Source organism: Miniopterus schreibersii (assembly GCF_964146895.1).
Source record: "Miniopterus schreibersii genome assembly, chromosome: 18".
NCBI classification, from domain to species: Eukaryota; Metazoa; Chordata; class Mammalia; order Chiroptera; family Miniopteridae; genus Miniopterus; species Miniopterus schreibersii.
In genome coordinates, this window is record NC_138121.1 from 18775248 (window position 1) to 18795442 (window position 20195).

The following is a 20195-nucleotide window of genomic DNA, read 5'->3' on the forward strand; positions in this document are numbered from 1 at the left end:
CATTGATATCAATAGGGTGTTAAATCCCCTAGTATGACTGCATTACTATCAGTCTTTCTCTTTATGTCAGTCAATATTTGCTTTATATATTTAGGTGCTCCTACATTGGGTGTGTAGATATTTACGAGTTATATCCCCTTATTAGATAGATCCCTTTATCATTATGAAATGCCCTGCTTTGTCTTTTGTAACATTCCTGTTTGAAAGTCTATTTTGTCTGATGTACATATTGCTGCCTCAGCTTTTTTTCATTTTCCATTTGCATGAAATATCTTTTTCCATCCCTTTCCTTTCAGTCTATGTCTTTCTATCTGAAATGGGTCTCTTCTAGGCAGCATAAAAAACAGGTCTTGTTTTTTTTAATTCATTCAGCCACTCTGTGTGTTTTGAGTGGAGCATTTAGTCCATTGACATATAAGGTAATTATTGATAGGTATGTAGTTATTGCCATTTTACTGTCTTCTGATTGTATCTATAGTCCTTCTCTGTTCCTTTCTTACGCTCTTGCTCTCTTATTTCATAGTTGGTGACTTTCTATAGTATTGTGCATGGATTCCTCTATTTCTTTTCTTTTTTTTTTAATATCTTTATTGATTTCAGAGAGAGGAAAGGAGAGGGAAAGAGAGAGATAGAAACATCAGTGATGAGAGAGTCATTGATCGAGCCCAAAACCTGGACATGTGCCCTGACCGGGAATCGAACCCCGATTGCCTGGATCCCAGGTCGAAGCTCAACTGCTGAGCCACGCCCAGCTGGGCTCCTCTATTTCTTGTATATATCTTGTGGATTTTTGGTTTGTGGTTACCATGTGCTTCATATATAACAAACTATGTTTACAGCAGTCTAATTTATGTTGGTGGTTGCTTAAGTTTGAACACATTCTAAAATCATTACAGATTTTTACTCATCCCCTCCCCATTTTTGTCTTACTTTTTACTTCTTGTATGTGTGTGTATCCCTTGATTTATTGTTGCAATTATACATGATCTTCCTACTTTAACCTTTTAACTTTATACTAGTTTTATAGTTGGTTGATGGACTGCTTTTACTAAATGGTTGCCTTTGTCAGTGAGACTTTTTTCTTTCCTATATTTTCTTATTCATCTTTTTTGTCTTTTCTACATAAAGAAGACCCTTTAACATTTCTTGTAATGCTGGTAAAGTGGTGATGAACTCCTTTACCTTTATCTTATCTAGGGAACTTTTTCTTTCCTTCTATTCTAAATGATAGCTTTGCTGGGTAGAGTAATTTGGGTTGTAGGTCTTTGCTTTTCATTACTTTGAATATTTTGTGCCAATCACTCATTTCACTTTCTGCACTTGTATGTCTATTTCCTTCTCTAACCAGGTTAGAGAAGTTTTCTGTCATTAGTTTTTCAAATAGTTTTTCAGTTTCTCGCTCGCTCTCTCTTCGTTCTAACACACCCATGATATGAATGTTGGTATGCAGATTACAGATTACAAGAAGACTAGCTGTGTGGAGAAGCTTCTACTTTGAGACAGCTTCACAGGGACCAAGGATGGGAGGTATGGTGGCAGTCACAAGATGGCCAAAATAATTAGTCCCCAGTTGGATGGGATTTCTCTTGGGACGCTATCTGTGCCTGCATTGGTCTCAGTTCTGGGAGTCCTCTCTGATGGACAGGCATCAACAGCTTGGCCTTAGACGATTTGGGCTGATATGGAGCCAACTGTGGGTGCTGAGGCTGGTATGGAAGGTGGTGGTGGTGGGTTTACTAGCCATGTGATGCCCTGATGTCCACTTGTCTGCCCCCAGTGTCATCTTACGTCCTCATCTTTTTTTTTTTTTTTTTTAAATGTTTTTATTGATTTTGGAGAGAGAGGAAGGGAGAGGAAGAGAGAGAAACATCAGTCAGCTGCCTCCTGCATTCCTCCTGCATGCCTCCTGCATGGAGACTGAGGCCTCCAACTCCGGTCCCTACTGTCATCCATAAGCACCTGTGGTCAACTTGTCTGTAACCTTGTGTGTGCTTCCTGCCTTTCTTTGTCCAAATCTTACCCCTTTAGGCTCAGCTTAAGTCCGACTTCTTATATGATACCTCCCAATCGCCTATACTCTTTCTTCTCTAACTTATATTTATTGTTCTGTAGAAACATATGCTTGGTTACAACCTGTGTCTTGTGTGTGTAAGTGATCAGCCTGACTAATCATGCTCTGCTTTTCTAGAAGGAACATCTTGTGCCTTAAATCTGCACCATATCACCTGTGGAAACATGAGGCAGGCCATCCTTCACTTAGGCCTATGACCCTGTCTCTCTTTCCTCCCCCAGGACCTCAGTCTTGTTATTGTGTCTCCTTTCTCACCCCTCTTTATCTTTTACTGGGTCATCTCATAGCAGTGAAGTATTCTTAACAGCTGCCATCTTTATTACTTATTTATTTATTTGTCATCAGTATTACAGATGTCAACCATTTTTCCCCTTTTCGCTCCCCTCCACCCAAACCCTGCCCCATCCCAGGCCTTCCCCACACTGTTGTCTGTGTCCATGGGTTATGCATATAACGGCTCCTGTCTTTAAACAACAATCAGCTAACCTTGCTCTACCCCACATTCTTTTCTCGCTCTGCCCCACTCTTCTGCTCCCTGTCAGAACAAACTGTAATGGGCTATCCGTACTCCCACATCTTGCTTATCTTCAGTTTGCTCTCGTCTATATTTCATCCCTTTCTCTCCCCTGAAAATGTTCTCCTTGAGGACACCAGGACCTCTGTGCTGTCAAATTACAGTGGACACTTGGCCACCTGGCTCCACCCCTCAGCACCCTCTGTAATTAACAACCTTTTGGAATACTTCCCTCTTTTGGCTTCTGTGATACCTCTGTGTGGTTTTTTCTCTCTCTTAGCAACTGCTCCTTCTTTGTCTCTTTAACCACTTGTCTTTATCTGTACACTCTGATTCTGCCACAGCATTCAGTGCTGTCTGTAGTCTTGTCTTTTTCTTCCCAATGTGTGAATGCTGGGGAGACTCACAGTTCTTGATCCTTGAAATGTTACAGCTTTCAATACTGTACAGTGCTGCCCGGCAGGTGTGGCTCAGTGATTGAGCAATGACCTATGAACCAAGAGTTCCCTGGTTTGATTCCTGGTCAGGGCACGTGCTCAGGTTGCAGGCCCGATCCCCAGTAGGGGGTGTGCAGGAGGCAGCTGAGCGATGTTTCTCTCTCATCGATATTTCTCTCTATCCCTCTCCCTTTCTCTCTCTATAAAAAATCAATTAAAAACATATTAAAAAAAATTGTACATATGCTAATGACTCCTAGACCTCCTTCCGTTTCATACTTGTATATCTAGCCGCTGCTTAGTGTTTCCATACAGATGCCAGATGGGCTGTAAAAGTTGAGCATTCGATTGTACACATACACATGCACACACTCACATTCACACTCAGCCTGCCAGCCTCGTTCCCTATTCCTTCCTGCTCCTTCACACTATAGTAAGTGGCCCCAGCTGCTTAACCCAGGAACATAGCCATCATCCTTAATTCCCCTTCTTTGCATTTTAACATCCAGTTTGTTGGCAAGTTAAGTTCTGTCATTTCTACTTCCAAGACAGTCTAGTCATGTCTTTGAGTCCACTGCCACCATCCTTGTCTGAGCCACCATGATGCCCCCTGGACTACTGCTACAGCTCCTAACCCGTCTCTGTTTTCCTCTCATCCCACAATCCAGTCTCCACCATGGAGCCAGACTGATCTTAGAAAACATTTCAGATTATGTCTTTCCCTCCTTTAGTATTTTCCTGGCATTTAGGATAAAATCCCCACATCCAAGGGCAGTGTGTAGTGGCTTTCTGCCTTCCTCTCCAAGTTTCTCTTAGATCATCTCCCTCTCACTTTTCATGCTGGGTTCCTGCTGGCGTTATCTCTGTGCTTGGGCTCATTAAGATCTATCTCATGTCAGAGCCTTTTACACACTCGCTTCTCTGTTTGGAACACTCAGATAGCTGGTTCCATTTCGACTATCATTTCTTTTCAAATTTCACCTTTCCTGATCATGGTATTAGTTACTCCTTGTGACTTGTCTTATTTGATTATTGCTGCCCCTCTCCCATTCACACTCACACACACTCTGTCTCTCTCAGATGTAAGTTACTAATGACAGGGACCTCTTTACTGTTGCTTGCTGCTGTATCGAACCTAGCACAGTATGTGGGACCTAGTCGGTCCTCGCCTATTTGCTGTATGAATGATGATTGTTTTTTTTGCAGCCTTTTCTCATGAAGCATACACACTTAGTACAATGGAATGAAATACGTTTGGTTTTTCTTTCTAGTTCGAATGCTTGATATCTCCTTGAGCTGAGTGAGAGCTAGTCTCTCATTGCTGACAGACGTGATGTTTTACCGGTTGCTCTCTGTGGTCCAAAGACAAAGAACCCGCCGAGGATGGCAGAATTGTTCCTCAGCCAGAAGCAGTGTTTCAGCGGCCGATGCACATTCTGTCACCCTGCCTGCCCAGGCGCAGGTGGTCATCTGCGGTGGGGGAATCATGGGCACATCCGTGGCCTATCACCTGTCCAAGATGGGGTGGAAGGACATTGTCCTTTTGGAGCAAGGCAGGTAAGGATTCAGCTGGACATGGAGTCCCTCCTTCCCTCTCCTTTTGGTGATATTGTCCCACCTCTAGCAAATCAGTGTTGCTGAGTAGTATGAGAAGAATCACAGGTGGAAATCCTGTACTGTGATTTGTTTAGTGATGCCTAAAACTCATGTTTTCTGGCTTTAGAGAGCTGGCAGATTCCAGCAACCCAGTCTCTGAAACATGTACTTATTTCAGGTTTACAGCACATCTTGCCAACTTGTTCTTCTTAGGCAGCAACACAAATCCTGGGGGCCAAGGACTTCCTCCAGGACTTGAAATGAAATTGTCTACATTCTGCTCTATTTCTATTAGTTTTTCATTTAACTAATTTATTTTTTAAAATATATCTTTATGGATTTCAGAGACAGAAAGGGAGAGGGAGAGAGAGAGAGAGAGAGAGATGTCAGTGATGAGAGTCATTGGTTGGCTGCCTCCTGCACGCCCCCTACTGGGGATCGAGCCCGCAAGCTGGGCATGTGCCCTGACGGGGAATCAAACCTCAATCTCCTGGATCCTAGGCTGATGCTCAACTGCTGAGCCACGCCCAGCCGGTCAGTAACTTATTTTGAAACAGTTTTAGATTTACAGAACATTTGAGAAGGTAGGAGGGAGTTCTCATATAACTCACCCTCATTTTCACTTGTTATTAACATATTACTGTTACCTTCTCATTAATGAACCAACATTGACATGTTATTACTATAGTTCATAGTTTATTTGAATTTTTTCATTCCCCCTTAGTGTTCTTTATCTGTGTTAAGCTTTTTAAGTTCTATTGCCTACAACAAATTGAACCTTTATTTATTTCTTAAAAGGCAATACATTCACGAGTCAGAATAGAAAAGTGTCCAGGGAAAGTCCCTCTCCTGCCCCTGACCCCTAGCTTCAAGTTTTCCTTGCTGGAGGCAACTTAAATGCCTGGTGTATCAATCCAGATACTCTCTCCATATAGAAACAGATGTGTGTTCATCAGTATGTATTGGTGTGTATGGGTGTTCATTTATTTTTCCCCGTTTTATACAAGTGGTAGTATTCCTTAAACACTGTTCACACTGTGCTTTTCTCAATAGAATTGTTCCACATTGTTGCATAAAAGCTTTCTCGTTCCTTTTTCATGGCTGTAGAGTATCCCATTGTGTAGGTTAACTCGAAAATTGGACATCAGTGTCATGTCAGTGGGTGTGTGGGTTGTTTCCATGTTTTCATATGACAGAACAGTGCGATAGTGTGGGACTTGAACTTTCTGCATTCACAGATATGTGAGTATACCTAACAGCCTTTTGGATCCATCCTGCAGGCTAGCGGCTGGCTCTACAAGATTTTGTGCTGGCATCGTAAGCACTGCCAGGCACCTGAGCATCGAGCAGAAGATGGCTGACTATTCAAACAAACTGTACCAGCAGTTAGAGCAAGAAACAGGGATCCAAACAGGTAAGCAGATGACAGTCTGCCATTTACTAGTGTGCCCATCCCCAGAGTCTTTTCCTCCGGACTGTGTCTGGTCCCATGTGAGTTGGCCTGGTCACTGGTAATTCATACCTGAGCTGTAGTCTGGGCTCTGCCACTAGTCAGAGTATTACCTTGGGCAAGTCATTTCGCTTTTGATCTTTGTTTCCCTATTTTAAAATGAGGGGATTCCGTCAGTATTCCAGATCCTTTTTCAGATGCTGTAATTCTTATGAAAGTTTTCCTGGGCCATTTTCTGTATATTTCACTTGTTGAAGCACAGTAAGTGGCAGCGCTGGCTCCTAGAGGAGGAGGAACTTAAATTCAGGTGGTTGGTAGTTAAATCATAGTTTGACCCATTGAACTTCACCAGTTGCTAGTAAGGATGTTCCTGACTCCACAGCATTCACATATTTCTGCTTCCCTGTGTAATGAGGGGTGAAGGACACAGGAAGTTTTAAGCTAACTAGCACTGGAATAAGTAGAACTGTTCCAAGAAGAGGAAGACTCATCTACGTGATTGTCCCATACGATTGAAGGTAGAAAGAATGGCTATCAAATTGTTGTAAGGTGACGGGTTACCCAGAAGCCCAGTATCAAGCCTGCTCTCAGGGCAGATGAAACTGTTTGGTGAGTGCACTAATTATCGTGAGTGGGTAGGAAGGCCCAGTAGTGAAATTCTAGACACTTGCATATGTCAGGGTTGATCTTTTGAAGATGTTGCATAATTCAAATCACAGATAACTCAGGACTAATCCTGACAAAGGGTGGTAGCTTTTCTGTGTGCCAGCTACAGTGGCTCTGCCATGTGATTAGAGTGTAAGCACAGTGTGTGGTTTACCTCGCCAACCCTTTTAGAAATTATGTGACATATGACATTTTTATTAGGGAAGGATATTTGAATTATTTGAAATTTTGATCACAAAGTAAGGGTTTATAACATTTCCATTTTATATAGTTCGTACTGTCATGAAGTGTAAACTTATTTGTATACTATAGAGTAAGACCAACTGTCTAATAACTAGGATTTGATAGCTGTGGAGGTGGAGAGAGGAGATGCCAGGAGAGGAACTAGAGGCCTAGAAGGAAGAGGCTGTGTATTCTTGGGCACATCACAGGGCCAGGATTGGGGCGAGGTGAGTATGCATTTGGGGTGACCCTGCACAGTCACAGCGCTGAGAGTAGTGCCGCCTTACACGGTGTGTCATGGGCGCCTGGACTACCCATGGTGTCATCGGACTTGGCCAGGCCTCCTGTTGAGAGGCAGGGCTCTCGAGTGAACATGATAAAAGTGCTTCCTGCTTCTGCACTGTCTCTGGCTTTTACTAGGGAAGATGCTGCTATAGACAGGACAGGCGGGAAACAGTCCCTTTGGTTGGGTTTAATGATGGCAACAAGGTATTGGTGTTGTATAGGTTAATACCTGGTTAATCATTTATTAACCAGGGTTTGAGTCAGAGTAGGGTCCACAAATGGGCCTAGAGATGAAACTGCTGACTCCTGGGCCATTAGGTCAGATCCTAGTGTGTTGCTGAGCCCTGAATTGCTCAGCTGGTGGGATTCTAGAGGAATCAGGGTCATAGGCTTCTTTTCTGTAAGGTAAGTGAGCTTAGCTTGCTTTCTAGATCACCATCTGGAACCCTTATAGGGCCTGCTTCTCCTTGATGCTTCTGGGGCAGTGAGGAAGTCAGGTAAGCAAGAGTAAGGGGTTCAACCTTAGTCTCACACCACTGTCATTTGCCAGTGGTGCAGGGAAAGGTGACACAGGGCCCCCGTGGAGGAGAGGTCTCCTGTTCAGCAGTTGGGCAGGTGACCTGCCATGGTCACTTCATTCAGGGACTGCTATTGAGTCATGAAATAAGGATGAAGTGTCACATGTGCACTTAGATTTAAGGGGAAGATATTATCTGCTTATCCTTTGAAAAAAGTTCATTTACTTGAGGTGTTTCATTAACTTCTTGTTAATCAGACTTACCAAATGACTGAGTCCTCATTGCCTGACTGAATGTTAGTGTTGGGAGTGCTTCAGTTTGAATGTGATACAATTTTTGTAAAGTGAATGAAGGTAATGTAAAAGCTTTTATAATCCTTTGAAAGTATTCTGTATATTACTTGATCTTATAAGGGTCATTCTTTTACAGCTGAAGAGACCTGGAGTCAGGGAGTTAGCTGTTTTTTCAATACAGTGATAATGCATTTTAAAAAATTATTTAGTGGGTTAAAAGGAACATATATACAGTGGTACTCGCCTATATCTAATCTATGGTAGTGAGTAGAAAATAACTCTGAACCCTTTGTCTCTCTCAGTGTGAAATTCAGGCTGTGATTAATCCCAGAAATCACTGGACACTCTGGCAGATCTACTATATTTAAACACCAATCTCTGACATTTCAGTTCCCCTAACTGAGACATTCTTGTCATGTCAGTGAAGGGTATATTTATATGATGATTTCAAAAAAATTAACAAAATAAGTTATTCTCACTGTACTTCCTTTGAAAAGATAACTGATGGATTCAACTCTTTCTTCATAAGAACTGAAAGTCATTACACTTTGGAGGCTTATCATTGACCCAAGTGTAATAAGGTTGTGTCAGGTACGATGGTTACAAACAACAGAACATGACTCTGGCTACCTTGGGCAAAGGATTTTGTTGGAAGGCTGTTGGGTGCCTGTAGATTAAGCAGGAGGTTGCCAGCCAGAGGCAGCGTAGAGTCCAGGACATGGTTCCCCACAGCAGGCAGTGCCTCAGCTGGAACACGAGCTGTGTGGCCTGGATGCTCTGCACCTGAGATGTGTGGCCTCCAGCCATTCATCTACTGTCTCAAGGCCAAGTATTCCAGAGGGTTATACTGCATTGAAACTCCGGGAAGAAAATCTAAACAGTAAAGAATATAATGGAACCCTAGCTGGTTTTGTTCAGTGGTTAGGGCATTGGCCCTCGGACTGAAGGGTTCCAGGTTTGATTCTGGCCAAGGGAACGTACCTTGGTTACAGGCTCATTCCCCGGCCTAGGTTAGGGCCCGTGTGGGAGGTAACCAATCGATGTCTCTCTCTCTCACATTAGTATTTCTCTCTCTCTCCCCCTTCCACTCTTTCTGAAAAAGCAATGGAAAAAATATCCTCAGGTGAGGATTAAAAAAAAAAGAAAAAGAATATAATGGAATCAGTTATACACCCTGAAGACTTTTTTAGCAACGGTGTCTTTCTTTTTTTTTTGTTGTTAACCCTCCCCTTAGGATACTTTTTCCATTGATTTTTTTTTTTTTTTTTTTTTTAGAGAGAATGGAAGGTAGAGGGAGCGCTGGAGAAACATCAATGTGAAAGAGACACATTGATTGGTTGCCCCCTGCATGTGCCCCAACTGGGGCCAGGAATTGAACCTGTGACCCTTTGGTCCATGGGCTGATGCTCTTACCACTGAGCAAAACTAGCCAGGGATTTTTTGTTTTTAAGAATGGTTTTATATGCATTAAAATCTCATTTGATCCTCACAAAACTGAGCTGAGAATGTTTGGATGGTGGCAGTCCCAGGACTCATCACAGGTCTTCGCACTTATAATCTCACCAGCTTGCCTCTTTGCCACCCTGTGTTTGTCCTGATCTGTCTCAGTCTGGGCTTTCTTACAGGTTACATAAGGACAGGCTCCATCTTTCTGGCCCAGACTCAAGACCGGCTGATCTCCCTGAAGCGTATCAACTCAAGGCTGAAGTACGTATGAGGCTGAAGCCTGTCCTGGCTTCACTGTACCCTGACCTCTGCTGGAGGGCCAGTGATGTCATTGTCCCCTTGTGTTCTGTTGCAGTGTTATAGGCATCCCTTCTGAGATCATCTCCCTTAAGAAAGTGGCGGAACTGCACCCTCTCCTCAATGTGCATGACCTGGTGGGGGCCATGCATGTCCCAGAGGATGCAGTGGTGTCCTCTGCTGACGTGGCTCTCGCCCTGGCAAGTGCTGCCTCACAAAATGGTAAGCAGGTTGGGATTAGGGAGGAAGAGGTTGTCTAAGAAAGTGTCTCACAATAGGCAATGACACCAACTCAGTTACCATTTTGTCCACTGGCTCCTTTTGTTTTAATACACTATCTGTTACTGTCTTTCCTCAGGGCCACATTTTTCTTATTAAAGTCCTAAGGAACTGCTTTAGTGCTGATTTAGTACACTTCAGACTTAAGGGGCTCCTTTCGTCCACTGAACTGAGAAGCTCCAAGGTTAGAACACACCTTGAGGATTTAATTCATAGCTTGGATCATGTCCCGGGTTTGCAGTGAGTGAGGGGAAGACACATCGGTGTCCACAATGTTGTGCACTTTGAATGAACTGATTCATGATGTGGGTAGGTTAGGGTTTTGGATGCCGTTTGAACTTTTCTCTACCCCTTTTATAATTCCTGGAATTTAATTGTGCATTAAAGTTGGTTATTATATTTTCCTACCATTTTTTTTAAAGGCTGTATTATTATTATTTTAAATATATCTTTATTGATTTCAGAGAGAGGAAGGGAGAGGGAGAGAGAGAGAGAAACATCAGTGATGAGAGAGTCATTAATCAGCTACCTCCTGCACATCCCTGGCCGAGGATTGAGCCTGCAACCTGGGCATGTACCCTGGCTGGGAATCAGACTGTGATCTCCTGGATCCTAGGTCGATGTTCAGCTGCTGAGCCATGCCCTGCTGGGCTGCCTGCCATTTTTAACCTTGGGAAAGTCTCATTTACAGCCTGAGGATGTGGTTCCTAATAGTTTTTTGTTTGTTTTTTTAAATTAAAGCATTGACCTGGCCTCTTCAGTATTTTTTTATGCATTGAGAATCTGCAGCAGATGCTTTAATTCTGGAACATCAGAGGACTGATGCCCCAGCTCCCAACTCTTTCTTTACCTTGGAACAGGTGTTCAGATCTTTGACCGGACAAGTGTTGTTCACGTGATGATCAAAAAAGGTCAAGTTACTGGCGTGGAGACAGACAAAGGACAGATCGAATGCCAGTATTTTGTCAACTGTGCTGGTCAGGTAGGTTAGTAACAATAGCGGGCCACTGGTTTTATTTACCTTTCATCTCCAGGATTTTTTGGTGTAGACTTAAGATTATATAGTGAAAAGGAAACAGATGTCAGGACTACACTTTCTTGTGTGGGCAGGAAAACTCAGGGTTCTTGTACTCCAAAGAGGACACCTGTTCTGTTCCCCCAGTAGAGTTGCGGTGGCCTTTCCTTCCTCCTCCCTGGGTGAACTGGTGCTCCCCTGTCAGGGGGCCAGGAAGCACTTGGGCATTGACATAAATCCTTGGCATTGGGTCTTTCTGTGGTGGTTTATTTCATTCTACAATCTAGCAAATAAAGTATTAGGCTGTTTTATTGTGTCAGGAGCATGGATTCAATTTCTAGAACACTAAGCTGCTTCTGCTTTGAAGACAATTGGTCCTTTCCGTCCACTGTGCAGTTTAAGGTGACCTAGGAATACTTCTTGTCATGTGAAGTTCATTTATGATTGGTACTTGGGGTTTGTCGTTGAGGCCAGGCATTTTGTTAAAAGGCCTCATTTACTCCCCATGAGTTCCTTTTGCTACTGGTAAAATCTGTCTTCCTTTGATCTAAAAGTAAGTTTTATGGTTTAAAAAGTCTCGTGTTGCTCCCTATACAGATAATTAAACTAAAGCAGGCTGAGTCTTGGCTTCCCACACCTGACACTGTTGCAAGAGCACACACAAGCCACTTGAAATTAAACTGTTTTCAAGTGGCTGAACTTGCTCATTTGTCTTTCTGTTCCTCTTCCACCCACAAATCAATCTGTGCATTTGTAGTGGGCATACGAGCTGGGTCTGTCCAACGAGGAGCCGATTAGTATCCCGTTACATGCCTGCGAACACTTCTACCTCCTGACTCGCCCCTTGGAGACCCCTCTGCAGAGCAACACACCAAGTGAGGACCTGCACTTTGTTTTTAATCTTGTTTTCTTGCCACTGTTCTGGCTTCTGAAGGAAGACGCTCTGCTAAGGACAGACTGCCCGAAAGCGTCTTGTCTTTTCTAGAGCATGTTATAGGGAGGTGGCCCAGTTCTGACTTTTAAGAACTCTATGAAAGGATGGCCAAAATGGGCATTCCGCTTAAGCAGTTTTTTTGTTGGTTTTTTTTTTTTGCAAGCTAATTGTAGTCCCAGACAGAGGTCTAAATTGACAGAATTTGGAATATAAGCTGGAGTTTTTGACTTGAATGCTATATATTGTGGGAATGTCATAGGTAGGCTATAAACTCAGGGTATTCAGGGACCCTGAGTGCTGTAGGAGAAGGTTTGATTTCACTTCAAAGGCCTGAATGGCTGGAATGGGCTTCACAGTCCCCCCTCTTTTTAGGCTTACGTGGCACAGTGGCAGTTACGTAGTTTGTTGTGAGGACAAGTCAGAGCTTCTAGGTAACCGATCTAGTAAGAGGTAATCAGAGAAACAGGCTCCACTATAATGGTGAGAGGGAGAAGCCTCCTCGACCTGGAAAGGTATTTTAAAGCTGATGTCTTCATGGGACGCTGTTTTGTTAATAAAGTCAGTAGTGATTGGGTGTTTCTGTTTTGCTTTTTTTCTGTCCATTTAGAAAGCTGGCTTACCTCTAACCCCTGTTTTTCTCTTCTACTCCCCACTCCCTTGTCATTTCTCTTCCTCAGCTATCGTGGATGCTGATGGCAGAATTTACATCCGCAGCTGGCAGGGTGGCATCTTGTCTGGGGGCTTTGAGAAAACTCCGAAACCAATTTTCACTGAGGGCAAGAACCAGCTGGAGATTCAGAATCTACAGGAAGACTGGGATCACTTTGGTGTGTGAACTAGATAGTCATAATAATGCCCTATACTTATCTAAGATGTTACATTTTTCAAAGCATTTTCAAGAATAGCACCTTACTTGATCTTTCTAACAGCCCCATATGGAGGTTATGGAGGGCAGGCTACAGAGTTTGCCTGGTCTCAGGACAGTTACTCAGTAGCAGATTCAGGAGACTAAATCTTGGACTTTGGCTTGTTTTTTATTTATTTACCTAAAATCACTGCTGAAATTTTAGGCTAGGAGGAAACCTTTTCTTAGGATTTCATATAAGATAAAGGAAATTTTTAGAAAGCAGACTTACTCTGTTAATATGGTTTTTTACTCAAAATAATTTTAATTTTATTATTGAATAGTTAATATAGTCACAAGGTTCCAACTTTAAAAGATATGAAAGTCTATAATGAGGAGTTTTCTTCCTACCTTAACTGATTTTTTTAAAATGAAATTTTCCACAATAAATAGTTTAAACTTCTAAAAGTGGAGAGCATAGCATAAGGAAATCCCATGTACCTACCAGCAGGCTTCATTCTGGTGTCACCTCTTACCACTGTCCACTGGATTACTCCTAGATGATGTACTGACTTTAAAGCAGGCTGAGCATGTTTTTGCAGCCATCCCAACTTAGAAAACCCTGCCCTTTCATTGCATCTCTTAGGTGCCACGTGAGAGCTATAGCACTGAGCCCTTCAGATCCTTACCTGTAACCACGTGTTATTTGCTCTTCCATAGCTCCTTTCCTTTCCAGAATATCTTCTTTCTCATTCTTCATGCCAGGCACTTCATAGGTGTGTTCCATAATTCCAGCAAGTGTTCTGCTTTCTGATACATGGCCCAGTTGGCTCTTCTTAGAAAATCCCTCCCAAGAAATTTTATGAAAGGACAGGGAGTAGGAAAGTATGAGGAGTTGGAAGTTTTGAATTCCCCCAAGTTGAGGACTCTGTTTGGCTTTGTTGTTATTGCTTAGAGCCCCTGTTGAGCTCCCTCCTGCGTAGGATGCCAGAATTGGAGATGCTGGAGATAGTGAAGTTGGTGAATTGCCCTGAGACCTTCACGCCAGACATGAGGTGCATCATGGGCGAGTCTCCTTTGGTTCAGGGCTACTTCGTCCTGGCAGGAATGAATTCTGCTGGCCTTTCATTTGGTGGAGGAGCTGGAAAGTAAGTCTTTGTCACACTCAGTTTGTTGTGCTTTTTTCTTTCTAGAATGACTTGTTAAAATGGCATATAACATATAAATATGGTATGTTAGTAATAAGATACATGTAATTTTAGTGTCCCCTTCAAAGTAATTACCATGGAAGGCTCTCCTGATATTCCTGAAATGTTGTTGTGCAGAAGGTTTTTGGAACTCCTATGTTGGAGTTAGCCACTAAACCTGTGGGATGGATGTTCTTGTGTACTCTCAGTTGTAACAAATGTGGGTCCTTTTGCATACCTGAATTTGGAAACATCCAAGTATGGTGAGTGAGATAGATGATCATGCTGAGTATTATAAGTTTTTATTTAAAAATTAGGTACTAATAAAAATTTAATAAGCTGGTCATAAAAGGACAAATACTGTGCGATTCACTTCTATGAGATACTTAGTTTAATTCATAAAGATAGATAGTAAAAAGGTGACTGCCAGGGGCTGGGGGTAGGGAATGGAGAATGATTGCTTAATGGATAGAGTTTCAGTTTGGGAAGAGGAAAAGATTTGGAGATGGAAGGTGAGGAAGGTTCACAACAGCGTGAATGTACTAATGCCACTGAACTGTACACTCGAAAATGGTTGAGATGGTCAATTTATGTGTGTATTTCTACAATGTAAAAAATTTTTTTTAAAAATTAGGGCGGTCATTTTTCTTGAGTGACTTATTATAGAAGGGCTCTGAAAACAGTTACGGAGGTGAAGTTACCAAAAACCTTTGGAGCAGAGATGTGGTCAGATAACTGTATAACCTCCTGAGGAGACTGTTTTACAGAAACAAAATTAAACACATTAGATGTATAAATTAGAGCACATTTGTATACATTTTAGTTTTATTTCTTCCTAGATGTGCCTGTGTCTTAAACACTTTCTGGGGCATCTTATCATTAGAGCCAAAATCCTCGTAGTGGTCTTATGAGAGCAGCAGATGGATCCATGTTTGTTCCAGAAAAGTGAAGGAAATTGCCCAGAATCGCCACCCAGTCCCTGACAAGACAGGATCTTTGATCCTGGTGGTTCTTGATTCCTGGTAGTGTTGAAAGTATCACACCTGAGGCCCAACTCCTCCCCCTCCCCACCGCCCCCAACAGGTACCTCGCTGAATGGATGGTGTATGGTTACCCCTCAGAAAACGTCTGGGAGTTGGACCTGAAGCGTTTTGGAGCCCTCCAGAGCAGCCGCACCTTTCTGCGCCACCGGGTCATGGAAGTCATGCGTAAGTGGAGCTTTACCCTATGGCACCTGCTTGCAGGTGTTTTATTTGGGGCCTGTTGTGTCATCCAGAGGACAGATTTTCCTCAGTTCTTCAGTAGTTGCTTCAAGCTGAGCTTGTGATGTTTGACTGTTTCAGGCCTGTGTTGGGGACATGGTCGCCCATGTGATATTTATGGAACATTTTTTCTTGCATCTATTACCTGTTTTCTTCATGGAGTAGGACAGTGGAATAGGACTTATGGGTGGTAATTTTTGCCAGAACCGGGGCAGCAGCTTCTAGTATGTTCCCAGCATTGCCTGCTTTCCACTGTGCCTGGAAAGCCGGTGTCACAGTGAATACTCTCGCTCCCCGCTTGGTCTTTGGGATCATGGTTTGCTTTCCAAGACAGAGAACCTGCCCAGTTATTCTCAAAGCTTCAAGCTTCTCTGAGTGATTTTGTCATTAACCCATGATATAGTGGCAACATAGGAAACCACTTCTCATGTAAATATAAAACATACATCCCTGCTCTTTCTCCTTGTTCTTGCTTCCCTCCAACTTTGAAGGGTTTGCCTCTTCATTTTAACTGGTTACTCTACCTTGTCTCATTTGTTTTCTAGCTTTTGTGTCAGGAATTGATACAAAATCAGATTGTAATTTCATTTTCCTTATACTGAGGAACTATTTTCAGACTTTGCCAACATATGTCTAAATATTTTGGGCATATTTATGTTTAGGACTAAGTTTCTACATTGGCTGTGGCCACCGTTCTTGGTTAGAATAGACTGCTGGTTTACTAGCTGGAGGGTCCATTCATCATGAACATTTGGATGACCTTTAACACTGCATGGCCTATGGCAGAGATCGCATATTTGGGAGAGACTTGGACCTGGCATCAGTATGTGTAACTGCTAAGCTTCTTTAATTTTAGTAAATACTTTGGTTAAAATGTTGAACTATCATAAGACTAGATTTCCCCACCCATAGTTACTTTAGAACCTGTGCAAATCATAACTGAGCTTGAATTTTTCCTTGATGATATGACATGTTTAATGGCATTTTCTGATTCTCATAAAATAGAAATTGCAGGCATGATAGAAAACGGGGAAGGGGAAAGTAGAACCTAAAATGCCGGAGATTGACAAATTGTCACAATGTAAGAAAACCAGTGTGGCTTCCTGATCTTTAATCTCCCAACTTCTCCCACTACCCCAGTGTACATCCTGTGTGGAATGGTGTGAGGTCAGGTCTTCTCTTTCGAAGGGACTAGAGTTCACAGTCTTTCTGGCTATTTTTACTCATTGCTGCTGCAGGTTGGACATTAGGAGAAATGAATTCTGACCCTAGCTTTGTTACGTGTATAATGTCACTGGGACAATACTGTGCAACCTATAAGGTTTCAGAACCACCAAATCAGGTCTGCTGTGTGCTCTTTCATTTCAGAAATGGGTTAAACATTAGAGAGAAAATATCTGTAATGGGTCTGAGATCCCAACAGTACAGGCATTGTAAAGAATCAAGTGCCATTTTTTCACACTTTGTAACCACCTGTGACCTTAGATATCACGTTGATCTCTCCTCCTACGGAGCTCAGCAAAGTTTAGAACTACAGTGGTATCTCGGTTTTTAAACATCTCCATTGATGAACATTTCGGGTCACGAACTCCGTAAACTCGGAAGTAAATGCTTCGGTTTTCGAACATGCCTTGGGAGTGGAACATCCCGCGCGGCTTCTGCTGAGGGCAAGATCCTGAGGCCCGGCTTTCGGCTTTGGATCCCTCGGTTTTCGAACGTTTCAGAACTCAAACCGTCTTCCAGAACGGGTTACATTAGAAAACCGAGGTACCACTGTATGACCTTTCTTCCATTGTTTCTGTCTACTAATTTGGAACCATAATTGTGAACAGAGATGCAGAGTCATGTGACTCATAGCTATATAACTATGAAGGGGTGATACTATCTCTTGCAGTATTTTTCTTTCTTCTGGAGCATGCCTGTTATACTGGGTACTGTTTGGCAAATTATGCTACATTAGCCTGGAAAGAATGCTCTTTTGAATGGGAGCAACTCCAGAGTCTAGTGGATAGTGGGTACTCAGCTCTGTGGCTTGGGCTTTCGTAGACTCTTCTTATCTGTTCTAGCTCTGCTGTATGACTTGAAGGTTCCCCGTTGGGACTTCCAGACAGGGAGGCAGTTACGCACATCTCCTCTCTATGACCGGCTGGATGCACAAGGAGCCAGGTGGATGGAAAAACATGGATTTGAGAGGCCAAAATACTTTGTGCCACCAGACAAGGGTAAAGAGGCACATTCTCATTTCTGTTCACTTTTTTTGCCCTGAGAATAAAACTTTTTAAATGTATGTAGTTAGAATGTGTTCCTGGAAGAATAAATAATAAAAATTTGCTATAGTAAACTATATAGGAGACTCCCCAGTATAAATCCCCTCCTTCTCTCTCCCTCGTGTTTTTCTGTTCCATAGACCTCCTGGCATTGGAGCAGAGCAAGACTTTCTATAAGCCGGATTGGTTTGACATTGTGGAGTCTGAAGTCAAGTGCTGTAAGGAAGCCGTATGTGTCATTGACATGTCCTCTTTCACAAAGTTTGAAATAACAGTAAGTATTTGGGAACCAGTGTAACAGACTAGGAAACGGTACATAGTTATTGAATGCTGCTTCTTTTCATCTGTCTCTTCAAAACTGATTCTGTAAGAACTCTGGTATATTTTAATGTCTTATCTTTATTACAACATTTTCCTGATTTTATAGCTTTGTTTCTGGTTTTTAATCTGCTTGCAGAGGCCCATTTATCATTAGAATCAACAGCTAGCTTTCTGTGTTGCTTCTTGCAGTGGCGTAGATCTGCAAACATTGTTGCACTAGTCCTGGCTAATAGAATTTTCTTAGCAAGTTGCATTGCTCATCAGGCCGTGTTACCCAGCCAAATGCTCTTGTGCTCTCTCTGCTTTGTTTCTTAACCCTACAGTCCACCGGAGATCAGGCATTAGAAATTCTGCAGTACCTCTTCTCCAATGACCTTGATGTGCCTGTGGGCCACATCGTGCATACCGGCATGCTCAACGAGGGTGGAGGGTATGAAAATGACTGCAGCATAGCACGCCTCAGCAAGCGCAGGTGAGGTCAGCTGCCGTGCTAGTTCCTTCCAGCACTGGTTCCCTGAGGTGCTGTGGCAGAGCAGAGCACCCAGCTCACTCTCCAGGAAAGCAGAATTATACCAAGGACAGAAAATTTCACTACCCCACAGCCAGTTCATTAGCAGCCCAATACAAAAAGAAATCACCAGCAAGAAAAACAAACTTAGGCGATTATGTAAAACTTGATGTGGAAAATTACCCTACTGAGAGAAGACATTTTATCTTGTATTCTATACAGTGACAGAAGCCAGTCTTCTGCTTGTCCTTACATGGTGTGTCCTAGAGTTCCATGCTCCTGGCGCTCTGAAAGCTGAGAGAGCCCATTTGCCAGAATTCTATTCATTGCTTTGAAACTAGCTCAGAACTCAAATTGCTGCTTTTTTCTTTTTTTAAAAAATATATATTGATTTCAGAGAGAGAAAAAGAGAGAGAGAGAGAGAGAGAAACATCAGTGATGAGTCATTGATTGGCTGCCTCCTGCACGCACCCAACTGGGGATCGAGCCCCCAGCCCAGGCATGTGCCCTGACCGGGAATCGAACCCCAATCGCCTGGATCCTAGGTCGATGCTCAACCACTGAGCCACGCAGGCTGGGCTCGATTGCTTCTTGATCCTTCTTGCTGCTACCTGGTTTTGATTGCTTGTGGGTCTCACTTTCAGTTTCTTCATGATTTCTCCAACCGACCAGCAGGTCCACTGTTGGGCCTGGCTTAAGAAGCACATGCCACAAGACAGCAACCTGCTTCTGGAGGATGTCACCTGGAAATACACAGGTACCTCTCTCGGGGTCCTCAGGGGTCAGCTGAGTGAGGAAAGGCCAGTGGATCTGGATTTGTCAGTATTAGAAGCGTGGAAGAGGCTCTCTGGTTATAGAAAATTGATCTCTTAATACTTTCGTATGTTTTTTTAAGTGAAGCATGGAATGAGTTCTTCAGTTACTGTTTTGTTCATTGCTATGTCCCCTCAGACAGCATGTAGGAACGCAAATATTTGTTGAATGAATGAGTAAATAATTTTTCTGTTTTGTTTTCCAGATTAAATAATTTTTGAGGCATTTTTATATTATCTAAGTATTTTATTTTCTTCAAAATTTTCCCTTGTTTTTTTGTTGTTGTTTTTTAATGAGTAAATAATTTTTAAGGATGACTTAAATTTCCTGATTGTCTCAGCGGTTCTGTCGGGAGCAGCCCTCCTCTAATGCCACCCCACCATTCCAGGTCTGACCCCTCCCCCGACTTAACCTACTCCTGCTCTTGTCCCACCAGTCCCTCATTCTCAACTCATTGTAGCAGCAAATATGATAAACTCTTGCTATCAGATTGGCAAACTACAGAATCTTGTTGAACCAAAGTTGTTTTCTGGCCCGTATGTGGGTAGTTGAAGCTGCTGTCACAAACATGACAGATCCAGAGTGACTGGGCAGCTCTCCTCCTGGTCCTGATTTGGGATTGGTGCCTTTTCCCTCATGTAGCCACACTGGAAAGATGAGGAGAATGGGAAGTGTGCAGGGGGGTTATGTCTGGCCCTGGAAGTGGGCTCCTGTCCCATTGGCCAGGAATTGGTTTCATGATCCCATCTGACTGCAACGTAGGCTATGGAATATTGCCTTCCTGTGCCCCCAGGAAGAGGAAACACTCTAATCAGGCCTTCTCATGCCCGCAGTCAGTAGCTGCATTTAGCAGGCCTGTCAGGAGTGGTGTATCTGTCAGAATTAGGTACACCTTGGGTTGCCTAAGCAAAGGAATGTTTTTGTGGTCTTGTGACCCAGGCCTGGTCACAGGTGAGCAAGTCCACAACAC

General features: G+C 43.0%; 1 protein-coding gene across 1 annotated transcript in view; it reads left to right on the forward strand.

The window, feature by feature from the left end:
• Positions 1–20195, forward strand: part of PDPR (pyruvate dehydrogenase phosphatase regulatory subunit) — a 30694-nt gene that overhangs the window by 1334 nt on the left and 9165 nt on the right. Inside the window, exons 2-14 of the mRNA XM_081119805.1 lie at positions 4294–4579; positions 5899–6032; positions 9678–9759; positions 9854–10017; positions 10935–11056; positions 11847–11964; positions 12701–12850; positions 13823–14015; positions 15138–15262; positions 17383–17538; positions 17724–17857; positions 18228–18376; positions 19057–19169. Coding sequence (XP_080975931.1) covers positions 4356–4579; positions 5899–6032; positions 9678–9759; positions 9854–10017; positions 10935–11056; positions 11847–11964; positions 12701–12850; positions 13823–14015; positions 15138–15262; positions 17383–17538; positions 17724–17857; positions 18228–18376; positions 19057–19169 — 1864 coding nt within the window. The 5' untranslated portion in view covers positions 4294–4355. The remainder of the gene's footprint in view (positions 1–4293; positions 4580–5898; positions 6033–9677; positions 9760–9853; positions 10018–10934; positions 11057–11846; positions 11965–12700; positions 12851–13822; positions 14016–15137; positions 15263–17382; positions 17539–17723; positions 17858–18227; positions 18377–19056; positions 19170–20195) is intronic.